At 40.6% G+C, this 13,283-nt stretch overlaps 1 protein-coding gene across 3 annotated transcripts in view; it reads left to right on the top strand.

Annotated features, from left to right (window-relative positions):
• The window catches only part of ITSN1 (intersectin 1), a 119,233-nt gene that overhangs the window by 88,220 nt on the left and 17,730 nt on the right, over window positions 1-13,283 (top strand). For 2 of the 3 annotated variants that reach the window (XM_020796196.3, XM_078388901.1), the window contains 2 exons: window positions 6,427-6,618; window positions 13,019-13,140. In XM_020796196.3, coding sequence (XP_020651855.2) covers window positions 6,427-6,618; window positions 13,019-13,140 — 314 coding nt within the window. Of the gene's footprint in view, window positions 1-6,426; window positions 6,619-6,930; window positions 8,419-13,018; window positions 13,141-13,283 lie in introns of those variants that run through there. The other variant, XM_020796201.3, reaches the window with a different exon arrangement.

Below are 13,283 nucleotides of genomic sequence, written 5' to 3'. Positions count from 1 at the left end.
CAAACCAGGCATCCATTTACTTCTTGTGGCACACGTGGCCATCATCCTTGCCATGCCAATCGCAAAGGTGCCTAGCTGAGGGGGCGGGATGACAAGCCTCCTGCCCAGCTGCTGATTGATCAGCAGTAGAGGGAGGCGGGGAAGCCCAGCTAGGCTACTTCCGCGATTGGCACAACGTAAAGGACAACAGCCAGGCCACAAGCAGTAAATGGACAAACTTGAGGAGCAGGGAGGGGGTTCTGATCAGATTGGCTACCTGTGGTGGCGAGCTTCATATTCATCTCCCCCCAGGAGATGAATACGAAGGTCCCATCTCTAGTGTGAACCCTTGCAACAAAACCCAGTTCGCTACTGAGCATATGCGTTGAATGTTGGATTCTGGGTAGACTTCTGGGAATGGGGTTTTCTCTTGTGCATTTGCTGAGGAGGGTTCTGTGGGTACTTTTTCTAGTTCTTGTATTGACTTCAGTTATGATTAAAATGTGTGTGAACATTGACAGTAAGAGCAGGTGTTTGTGAGTAACTTGTTTCTGCTTTATGATTTTTTGTTTTGTTTTGTGTACATGGGTCAGTTGCTGTGCAAGGAAAGGCAAGGGTCATGTGATTTTTGTGTTTGTCTAAGTTCCACACCGTATACCCCTAGTTCTTCCCTTGCTTTAGCTTTGAAAAGCCTTTGCTTGTTCCATCCCTACTTTTTTCATCTTCTTTTAATGTTTCTCATCTTCTTTTAAAAAGAAAAGTATCTTTTTCCTGATTTCTTCTTGTTTTCTCTTCGATGATTCTCTCTCCCCTTACCTTGCTTATGGCTCAGATGAGGAAAGCAGTACATAAATCTTCCAAATTTTTTGAATTCATAATGAAGCCTCTGAAGCATGTCTGAGTTATTAAAGATGTTTGCCTCTGCCAGGCTGCATCCTCAGGGAGTTGATTTGCACGGTAGATTTCATTCTCCTTGTGTCTGACCACAACAAATACCACTTCTCCTGCAATTTTCCTACTTCCATTTGTGCTGAATGTTGCTTCTACTGCAAAATTATACCACTTTGTACTTTTAAATGAAATATATGGCTGCAGTTTTTCTGTATGACTTTTGGATTTAAGCATCTGTGCCTACACTGTAAGACTGTCATTGATATTTTTTGGATTTGCTAATTTTAAAGTATGGAACTTAGACATTATGTAAATAAACAGAACAGAATTAACACGTTCTGGAGTTGTCTGGAATTATTGCAACGCTTAAAATGAGATGCCCAGGTGGGTTGCAAGAGCTTGTTGCTGGTTGTCTGGTCTGATTCTGGAATTAATCCTTTACTGGGGTTATGTCAGCTATGATGAATCATAGAATCTGTTCTCTTTGCCTGGGAGGTCTATAAATCTTTGTAGGACTCCTGGGAGAGTCAGTTGTCCTAATCAGGTTCCAACATCCCACCCTGAGGGCAGTCGTCAGTTCCCTTTTTGGCCACCACTGAGAGAATACTTGGAACCTACTGTTGCTCTATTTCTTCTTCAAACCTATCTGTATATAGTTACCTTTTTACTTGTCTTTCCCACCTTCTCCTCTTCTTTTGTCATTCCTAAAAAAAGAATTTGCTTATTAGTTTCTATCATTCTCTTGCAGTTACCAGTGGTTCCTGCCTTTTAATGGCCCCAACAGCTCCATTCAAAAGGTGCATCAGCTGTAGCAATAAAATCCCCCTCACTAAGAGGTGTTCAGAGGGTTTATATTGCCTCGGTGAGGGACATCAACCACAGAACTGTTGTTTGTTGTTATGTGCTATCAAGTCACCTCTGACTTATAGCGACCCTGTGAACGAGCAATCTCCAAAATGTCCCCTCCTCAATGTCTTCTGCTCTGCTCTTGTAAACTCAAACCCTGCAGCTTCCTTTACGGAGTCAGTCCATCTCATATTTGGTCTTCCTCTTTTCCTGCTGCCTTTATCCTTTCCCAGCACAATTGTATTTTCTAGAGTCCTGCCTTCTCATGATGTGCTCAAAGTAGGATAGCCTCAGTTTCAACATTTTTATCTCCAGAGATAGTTCAGGTTTTATTGGATATCAGACCCACTTGTTTGTCTTTCTGGCAGCCTACGGTATCCACAAATTCTCTTCCACCACCAATCCATTTTTTTCATGTCAGCTTTCTTCATTGTCCGGCTTTCACACCCATATATTGTGATCAGAAAGATAAGAATGTGGATGGTCTTGGTCTTCAGTAACACCTCCTTACACTTGCTGATCTTTTGTAATGTCTACATTGCTGTGTCTCTGAGTCCCAGTTTTCTTCTAATTTCTTGGCTACAGTCTTCATTTAGATTGATGATTAAACCAATGAATAGAAAATCCCCAGCCACTTCAGTCTCTTCACTATCAATGTCAAAGTTTTGCAGTTCTTCTGCAGTCATGATTTTGGTCTTAATGTTCAGTTGCAGTCCTTGCTTTGGCACTCTCTTCTTTCACTTTCACTAAAAGTCATTTCAAGACATTGCTGCTTTCTGCCAGTAAAATGGTGTCATCTGCATATCTTAAATTATTGATGTTTCTTCCACCAGTTTTCACTCCTCCTTTGTCTGAATCTATTCTGGCTTTCCATATATCTCCTGCAGAGAGATTGAACAGTTAAGGGGACAAAATGCACCCTTGACTAACAACTTTACCTATACGAAACCATTCTGTCTCCATATTCTGTTGGTAGCTTCTCCTCTACAATATGTTAGACATCAGGATAGTCAAGTGCTGAGGCATACCTATTTCTTTCAGAACTACTCAATAGTTTCTCATAGTCTACATAGTCAAAGGCTTTGCTGTGAACTGTTGTTGTTCTTGTTGTTTAGTCATTTAGTCATGTCTGACTCTTCACGACCCCATGGACCAGAGCACGCCAGGCCCTCCTGTCTTCCACTGCCTCTCGGAGTTTGGTCAAATTCATGTTGGTAGCTTCAATGACACTATCCAACCATCTTGTCCTCTGTCGTCCCCTTCTCCTCTTGCCTTCACATTTTCCCAACATCAGGGTCTTTTCTAGGGAGTCTTCTCTTCTCATGAGATGGCCAAAGTATTGGAGCCTCAGCTTCAGGATCTGTCCTTCGAGTGAGCACTCAGAGTTGACTTCCTGCAAAATGGATAGGTTTTTTCTCCTTGCAGTCCAGGGCACTCTCAAGAGTCTCCTCCAGCACCACAATTCAAAAGCATCAATTCTTCGGTGATCAGCCTTTTTTATGGTCCAGCTCTCACTTCCATACATCACTACTGGAAAAACCATAGCTTTGACTATGCGGACCTTTGTCGGCAAGGTGATGTCTCTGCTTTTTAAGATGTGAACTGTTAGTCCTGTGAAAAATTTACAAAGGTAGCCATCAGGAACCATCAGTCCTGTTTGAAATTATATTTGTGGGAGAAGTCTCTGCAGGCCGTTGACACCATTGCCAAAGAGACCTTGGTTCCTACAGTTTTGGTCTGCAAAACACCATGAAAGAACCGTCTAATGGAGTCTTTCCAGGTCAATTCAACTCCCACTAACATCATTAAAGAGCAGGCTACCCAAATAGACCCAAGCCAGCAAACTTTGACTTCAAAACTGAGTACAGACCTTTCCCTTCCAAATCATCAAAACCACAACTACTGGTGCAGAAAAGGAAAATGAAGTCTACTGATTCCAATTCTTAGTTGGGGGGGGGGGGAACAAAGCCAAGAATTCTAAGGACCAAACATGTCTGCCCAAAGTGTTGCTACTGAACCTGTTACCTCACTATTTCCTGTACCACATTGAGATCCCAGGCAAACACGATGAGGAGCACAACAACCTGGTCTGCCTAGATGTGGCATCAGAAGCATAGATATCCCAGAATTGGACATTGTTCCCAGCTTTTACCCATTCGCATGAATGGAGCCAATTTGCCCAGCAAACTTTCAGCAAGCTATATAAGTCAAGATACCCTCCTCATCTCTTCCATGGTGCTTTACCCCCCTCTTTTTTCTGGCCTGGAGTGGATTTTTTAACCATCATATTACCACTCTCAAATGCTGTCAGGTGACAAGGTCAGTGGCCCCTTTTTGAGACCTGTTTGTATACTCACCAGCCCCAGCCCCTTTCATTTGTTGGTCTTGAAAGCTTTAGCACTCAAATTCACCAGAACTGAAACACTCCCGCAGAAAACATGGCCCCTAGATTGTCTGAACCCATGCACTCTCATGTTACCTCGGATCTGGAGTTGTTGAAACCAACAATACCATGGCGACCTTCTAAAAAAAAAGGAGACTGTTTCACTGTGATAGACCTCAAGGGTATTTATTTCCATATGCCATCTGGACCATTGACATTTTCTGCATTTTGCCATGAGCAAAATCTATGAATTCATAGTGCTCCCCTTTGGTCTATTGATAGCACCCAGCATCCAAAATGCATGGCATGCCTCTCCCGCTTTTTGTCAGAACTCAGCTTTCATGTTAATTTGAAAAAGTAATGTATGACACCAGATCAAAGCATTGAAATGACAACAATGTGAATCTTACACGCTGGGGAGTGCACTGTTTGGGCCACCTGATTCATGCGCTTTGGTCTGAAACAGAAGCATAAATGCATTGGAGATGCTAGCTGTGATAAAAACCTGCCAAGTATTTCAGAAAGCTAATCAAGGGTAAGTAATACAAGTGACCACAAGCAACACAACTACTATGTATTACATAAACAAGCAGGGAGAAATTCACTTTATGTCCCTTCTATACCTAGCAGTTTGATTACAGGACATGTCTACCCAGTGTCTATATTCATGTCATGGGGGGGGGAGGGAGAAAAATCAGAAGGTCAACCTACTTAGCAGATAGAGGACCTTGACCTTATCTTATAAGTGGGAGCTATTCCCAGAGGTGTTCAACAACATTTGTGTTTGCTGTGTTCACCCAGAAATTGACTTGTTTGTCACTTGTGGCAACAGGAAATGAAAAAAAATTCCTTTCATGGGTAGGTCATGGAAAGAGATCACTGAGAGACATCTTTATAACTCGTTGGACTTGGAATAAATTTTCATCTCTTTCGTCTAAAAGTTGACTTTTCATTTCAGGCTTAAGCTTTTCCCTTAGCTTTTCCCTGTTCTGTCCCCCCCCCCAAGTTAGCTGTCTCTTCTGTTGTACATTTTCAGCTCCAGGGCATTAATCTTTACTGTGCCTCAACAATGTGTTTCTGCTGTCACTCACCCTCTTTGGAACTCACAGGGACCACTGATCTCTCCCCTTTCTTCAGTCATAGGTTCTTTATCAGTCATACATCAAATTGTCATACCCTGTCATGTGTCCTTCACCTCATGGCATTGTTTGATACATGAGACATGTTTTTTTCCCCATTGCTCTCTCAAAATAACTAAAAAATAATAATAATCAGATACCAGATACTGGAAAGCAAAAATTTGAATACCTCATGCTCCTTGCTCACCTTGTGAGATTATCTTGTCTTGAAGTAGTCCCACAGGAGCATTTTCACTCACACCCACTTCAATAGTTTTTTCCCTCACTTCAGACATTTCAGTTCACAGACACTTGCCTCTGGTGTTTCCCAGGGGGAAAATCACTCCTTTCTCTGGTGAACAGTGCAAGCCAATCTACAGAAAGGCACTCTACTCCAGGATCTCCACACTGCTGTTGTGTGTAGAATACTGCAACGTATTCTGCCTCTTTAAATCCACCATGTATCCTCTAATGCAGACTAGGGTACATCTCCTTCACCGCAGCCGGAGACTGGAATGTTGGAAGGACTTGAGTGTGAAAGTACATTCTTCTCTGTGAAGGATTGTTGTTGTTGTTTAGTTGTTAAGTCATGTCCGACTCGTTGTGACCCCATGGACCAGAGCACACCAGGCCCTCCTGTCTTCCACTGCCTCCCAGAGCTTAGTCAAATTCATGTTGGTAGCTTCAGTGACATTGTCCAACCATCTCGTTCTCTGTAGTCCCCTTCTGCTCTTGCCTTCACACTTTCCCAACATCAGGGTTTTTTCCAGGGAGTCTTCTCTTCTCATGAGATGTCCAAAGTATTGGAACCTCAGCTTCAAGATCTGTCCTTCCAGTGAGCACTCAGGGTTGATTTCTTTCAAAATGGATAGGTTTGTTCTCTTTGCAGTCCAGGGGGACTCTCAAGAGTCTATCCTGTGAAAGATACATCTGGCCTTTTCCAGTTCATGGCAGACCTTATATTGAATTTTACTTGACATAATACTACTCACTGCTCTTTTTCTTCACTTTGGTAGGGAAGAACTGGGGGCAGAGCACAAGGTGTAATCATTAATTAGACAAAAAATAAAAAGTCACATGGCCCATGCTTCTCCAGAACTGCAGTAGATGTTAATTCATGCTGGTTGTCTCTTTAGGTGTTGATAAGAATGGACTTTTCATGGTTAGTCTTCTCCATGTTCCTATTTAAAATGTTGTGTTGTCTTCTAGTGTGCCAAGTAATTGGGATGTATGACTACATTGCACAAAACGATGATGAACTAGCCTTCAGCAAAGGCCAGATCATTAATGTTCTTAATAAAGAAGACCCTGACTGGTGGAAAGGAGAGGTGAATGGGCAAGTTGGTCTCTTTCCATCAAACTATGTGAAACTGACAACGGATATGGATCCTAGCCAGCAATGTAAGTGACTGTTTTCTCTCAGGAAATGCTTATGTAGTACTTTTTTTAAAAAATGAAACATGCAGCATTGCTGTGATTCTTCTGTATTCTGTAGAACTTGGAGCTTGGCCACAGCTATATACTTGCATAACTCTCTTTGAAGACCTTCTATATTGCAAGCCTAAACGTGTCGGTTTTTAGTTCCATTTCCCTTGTAGCATGTTACCTTTATCATTTTTGCACCATGCTGTTTACATGCCTGGCTCATTTTCCTAGCTTGAATTTTGCTCATTGTTTTGTTTTGCTTATGTGTTGTTTTCCTCCTTTTTCTAGGAATCATATGTTGTCCATCCCCCTCTCAGGCTTGAAAGTCCTCAAAGAGACCCACTATCCCATATCACTGTCCAGAGGGATGATGGGAGATGCAGCCTTGATCATGTGACTTCCAGCATGATCATCTACTGCCTTCTGAGTAGAAGAACACACTGCACAGCAGTTTACCTCATTTTACATTAGTTGCATGTGATCACAATGTTTTTATTTAATATCTACAGATATAGAAGCAAAATTACAAAAAAGACAAAAAAATAAAACAAAACACCACACCACAGGATAGTGGGTCCTTTTGTGGCTTTCATAGTTTATCTACTTATTTCTCCACCTTGGCACAGGTGCTTTCAATAGTAGAAATATTTTTAAATGCCTATTTTAGCTTTTTAAAAGAAAACAAGCATTTCATCACTGCAATTTTGTTATTGCAAAAAGACCCACTATCAAGGAATGCTGCATGTGCTATTAAAATTGTTCCAAATGTCAATAAATCTGAGACTTGTATTTTTGCTTTTTCATTTGTCTGGTGTTGTTGGTGTCTGTCGTTTTTCTTTTTGTGTACTGCTAAAAGAAAGGATTTAGTATGGCTTAAAGAAAACTGAATTGTGCTCATTTACAAGTTCCTTTGTTCCTTGTACTGTTACGTGTTAGATGTTCTGGTGGAGTGTGTGCGTCTGTGTTTGTGTATGAAATACACCATGGAGAAGAATTTAATTTCCTTCCATGTACAAGAACATTCATGTATAGTACAGTTATTCCTGTTACCATATATTTTGCACACTTATTTGTAACTACATACAGTAAGCACCTTTTTGTCTTATGTCTCAGATTTGTTTTGTTTTTTCTTTTTCATAGAAAATTAAAAGTACACAACATTTGTTTCTTGAGCATTAACATGGTATTTTTTTCAAGTTATGTAAAGTTTTATCACTGTTACTTTAATGACTATGGAACAGCATCCCTTGAGCAGATAATTATCTTATCTTGACAAAAGAATGTATAGAAATATCTTCCTGCAATTAATTTCCAATGTTTACATTTTTTTAAACTAGACTGTGGAATTTATACAAGTAACATTAAATGGAGCTTACAGTCAAATTTTATGTAGCTGCACTGTAATCTAGAGCTATGTTTGTCTTTCAGATATTAGTTATAATCTTAATTAAATGCCTGGTGTGGCCAGCACGTAGGAAGAAAAGCCCTATGCCTCAAGCACAATATAGCATCTCTACTAATCACATTAACAATTTTTTCTTTATGTATTCTGTTCCTAAATTTCATGCTGGTATTGGTGTAGAATTCCTTTTATCTCTGTTCATGTGGTGCAAAGAACAAGTGAAGCTCCTTATTCAGTTGCACTTCAGTATTTTCATTGATATGAATGTAAAATATATAAATATATGAAACCTGCAGCTTTAATAACTGTAATACAGCTTTTACAATTAGCTACATGTATAGATGATTAAATTCTTCGTATAAAAGCTAGAATAAGTGTCTTGTGTGTTGTTACTGTGTACATACTGAAATTAGCAAGTGTCACTAACCACAAGGGAATATCCTAAACCTCAGGTTTCACCGTGAAGGTCATCAGCACAGACTCCTTTTTAAATAGTGAAGGAGAGCCAATTGTTTTTCAATTTGCATTTCAGTTTCTTTTAATGCCATGTTTTAAATTATTAATTCAGATTTTCTATCACTTATAAAGGTCCTGGTTTTTATCCATTTGATTCTGTATGGGATCACTTAAGTCTCTTTTTCATTACTGTGCCCAAGTATGATGTCCTTTTCAAATAGTATGTTCCTGATTATACATTAAAGCACCCTTATAAGATACCCTAATTGTCATCTGCACCTGAGAAAGATTACATGTTCGTCTTACTTCCTACATTGTATCTACCATGGTGTTTATGTCATTATACCTAGACCAAAATGAGGTGGGTACCTTTGAGCCATCAACTACAACTCCCATCAGCCCCACTTAGTCATTAGGAACTGCAACAGGTTGTAGCCCAAAATATCCAGAGGGCATATGATATAGTGATCCAGAGCAACACTCAGTTTCCTAGCAGCCATTTAGCAACTTTTAAGTTTGCCATGTACAAGAAGGGAAAAGGCATATGATCCTGCAGTGTTTAACAAAGAAATGTGTTGATAATTGCAATGAATTTTGTAAGATGCCAATGGCTGTTTGCTGGCTGAAGAGTGTAGGGTACGCACAATGGAGTCCGAACAAATTTGTGGTGGTTTCAATCTCTCAGCATTGATATCTGAGGCATCTCCTTCACATCTTCCTAATTATGGGGCTAGTCCTGCTCACACATGATGGATGTTTCCTTTGACCAGCCCTTGTAACTGATGCTTTTATATCTCTGATTTAGTTCTTAAATTCACTGAATTTGAGGACAGTTGAATCTGATTAGTGCTAGGATAGTTGCCCAGGCAAACCACCCAGAGTGGCCTTGGGCTAGATGGGCAGTAAAATAAATAAGATATTATCTTTTCCAACACCAACATGACCCTTTTCCTTAGGAAAGCAGTGAAGCCTCATCTTCCAACAGTCTGGAATAATTGCCCTGAAACCATAACCAAGGCTGCTAAAAGCCTGAAAGTAAATTACTTCAAATGTATTATGTGGAAATAAACCCCTTTGTCATCTGTGTTAGCCACCAGTGTCTGCTTGCAGACATCTGCCAGCACAGCAAGAATAGTACCATAAGTAACCACAGACTGCCACTAATTAAAGTGTTCCTTTTTCAGTGTTCAGCTCCATGTGATGACATAAAATCATGCACACCCCAAAATAAAAAAAGGAACTCTTTAATCATCAACAGTCTACCACTGCTGGTGATATCATTTCTCCTGCTCTGGTGGAGTTCCACAAAAGAATACTGATCGGTGTGTTTGATGTTTCTCAGCTTAACCACTGTGGAATAAAGGTGCAGTACTGAGTTAAATGGTTCTTCCAAAAGTTGTGGGTCCCACCATCTTATTCTAGGATGAAAACTTTGTTTTTCTAGATCAAGATAAATCTATTCAAACTCGAGTGAATGTAGAAGCTACATGTCAAGATTCCTTCTGTACACTCTTGGTACCCTGCACATGTGTGCACTTGACTAGTCTTTCTGTTCCTCATGGAGCACTATTTCAGTAGACAATAAAGTACTTGGACTTCCATTTCCTGTCCTGTTCTGAACTAGTCTTAAAAAAAACATCCTCAGGAACAGCTGGATAAATTGACAGACTAGGAGATGGCCTGAACTCTCATATATTGAGAGTTCACTGGTTTTCAGCATTTGTCACACAAGCTGTTTGGAATAGCGAGTAGGCAAGGATATTGAAAGTTGGGTATCTTCAGCATCTGGAGAGATAAGGGTAGAATTTAAGCTCTCCACAGGGAAACAAAAGGTTTGTCTAGCTGTGTTTGTCCAGCTTAGCAGGGCTTTCAATAAGGCTTACCTTTTGAGGCCCTAACATTCTGGCAGCTACAGCAGTGATTCTCTGCACTTAGCCTTGCAATTACAGTATTGAAAATTAAACTTCCAAAATCCTTGCCTATTGGCCATGCACCTGGTTTTGGGTTTGCCTGTCTTTGACATCCAGCCACCCCTCAGAGAAGATGACCCATCCCTACTATAAAGCATTTTGTACAATTAACTTAAGATGATTTTACCTGGGCAATAGGATGTAATTTTCTTGTTCAATAAAACATGGAATTTAGTACCATATACAATATATAATCTCTTCAGTTTACCTGCCTCATAAGTAACTTCCAGAATTGTGATATACCACATGTGCTTTAGTCAGTCTAGATTCATTTTGTTCTTACACTTTGTAGAGTAAGTTTTTTTTTCAGTTTATAAAAATGGTATATATGTGACTATTCTGTATACAGCCATGGCCATGACTGAAGTTCCACTGGCATGAAAAATAGTTTACAAATCAGTTGTAGAGGGAAAGGCTTCTCCTAACTTCTTGGGCTGCACATTAAGGGTTGGAACCAGCATCTGCCTTCCATGGACTGAAGAACACCACTCACAAAAGCAGTTTCTGCCAGAGTTCGGAGGATCCCTGCCAGCAGAGCTCACCCCATTCAATAGATTCCTCAAACCACTATGTAGCATTTTCTGGGGGCTAGGAACGGCTGCATATTAATCTGGATCTAGCCTTAAGTAATTACTTTATAAATGCTTTTCTATTATGCACTTGAATCTTGTCATATCCATTATAGCCCATCACGTCCAAATTACCAACAAAAAAGGAATTCTCCAGGTGGGGCAAGATGTGGCTGGGAATGCAACGAGACAAAGTTTTAAATCAGATTATTTTGTTTTCAGCGCAACAGAGGAAATGGGTTCCTCACAGACGGGGAAACTAGTTCACTTTCAAGCCGGTACTGCTATGGTATCTCTATAGGTCTGGTTCCCACATGTCAGGAAACAGAGCTAGTCTTGTACCTACCTCACATACACTTGGCATTTTTCATCATCTCATCTCCCCACAATAACAGGCTAGGGATGTAGTACCGCTGCTGTGTTTTGAGGCAGAAATATAGCCTGTTCAGTTTGCCATTCATGTGATGATAATCGTGTGTGTTCAAGATCATCCTGGAGTGGACAGTGAAAGTGTCAAGAGTCTGCTATTAGGCAAACTGAAGCAGCTGTCTCATGCTGTCAGTGGTAGAGAGCAGAAAGGTGCTGCCAAGTATTGCAAGGAAAAAACATATGCGTGATACCACTCTCCACTGAGCTCCCTAACCTAGCCTGCTTCACTTGGATGCAGTGGAGGGTACCCTCCCACCACTGGCATTGAAATAAGATTGAACTACCAGTCTGGGGTTAAGTGTTGTGCATGGATCATGAAGGGGCATGATTTTGACCTTTGCTCCAGGCAGCAACAGGTCTTAAAAGCCCTACAAATGTACACATGTAATTCTCATCATGAAGAAAACTACTGATTGCTGGTAGTCTTAAAGAAATCATAGCAAAAAAGGTAATGGGGAAAGGCATAATTGGGTATAGCAGCTTGGTAGGCTCCTAGAACAGGAGAGGCATACTGCTTAATTGTCTGATGTGATATAACTTATTTGTATTTTCATTTCATTTACATACAAGCAGAGTCCCTTGTTTTCATGTTGTAGGCTCGCCACAGTTGCTCCCTTATCATCTGGGCAAAAGGGAAAGAGGAGGGGAGGCAGCACCGGATGGTGGAATACTTTTCACAATACCAGGGACCTCTTTTGTTAATCATCAGATGTGGATCATGGAAAGCTACCTTGTGCCAGGTTTTACTCCCGGTCCACCTAGCTCAGAATCATGTACAATTACAAGTAGCAACTTTCAAGAGTTCAAAAGAATGGTCTTCCCCAATCTTACCCGGAGTTGTTAGGAACAACTGTGTGTAAAGCATGTGCTTTACCTCTGATCTGTTGCACTTCCCCGTCTGGCTCTGGCCATTTGCCTATTGGGTAAGGGGTATGGTGGCTTTAACACTTTGCCACTTGCTGTGGCCCCAAGTCAGGATTGTCTCCACACCTCAGCTTTACTGCTGAAATTGTATATTGAGACAAATCAATTTCCTTTTGGCAGTAAAAATTGGAGGCACAGGAACACTGATATGACTGACCCACAGTGAAGGAAAGAGGCCATGGTCCAGCTATTCTATATTCTGGGGTCCCAACGAAAATTTGGTTGGCTGTGCTTGAGAAGAAAAGGAAAATAGGTGTACTCACTATGTCTTTCAAGTGCTGTTTAGTTTGCCCCCTATATTTATCAGCCTCTTGTTTAAACAGAGTACCAGGTTAAGCTCAATTTTGGATAACAAGGTGGGCCTGTATCACTTTAGACTAATGACAGGATGATCTAAATTAAATGCAAAGGGAACACAAAAAGATCCCTCTACTCAGGGAACTGAAATAAACAATTCCTCTCAATGAAGATTAAGGCTTGGATGCAGTAGCTTTATGATGTTTTTCAGACAAAGCAGAATTTCATACCTTTCTACTATCAAGGGTTCAAATAAAAAGCATGGTCCTTTGAGATATTTTGTTTGTATCTGAAAGAGTGAATTTTGCTTCCTCCTCTATGTTTTCCAGGGTGTGCGGATCTGCACCTCCTAGACATGTTGACACCTACTGAAAGAAAACGGCAGGGATACATTCATGAACTCATTGTAACAGAAGAGAACTATGTAAATGACTTACAGTTAGTAACAGAGGTGAGCCTAGTCATACACATTCAATAATGACTTCTGATGTGTTTTCTCTTGTTAGCTTCATTGTACATGAGTGTGTAAGTGAGAATTTCGCAACCATGAGATTTTGTGGCTTCTGGATTTCATGGGAATTACTAGGCTTTTCT

This window comes from Pogona vitticeps, chromosome 3 (genome assembly GCF_051106095.1).
Source record: "Pogona vitticeps strain Pit_001003342236 chromosome 3, PviZW2.1, whole genome shotgun sequence".
Classification (NCBI taxonomy): domain Eukaryota; kingdom Metazoa; phylum Chordata; class Lepidosauria; order Squamata; family Agamidae; genus Pogona; species Pogona vitticeps.
The sequence above is the reverse complement of the archived record's forward strand: the minus strand, read 5'-3'. Positions and strand labels throughout refer to the sequence as shown.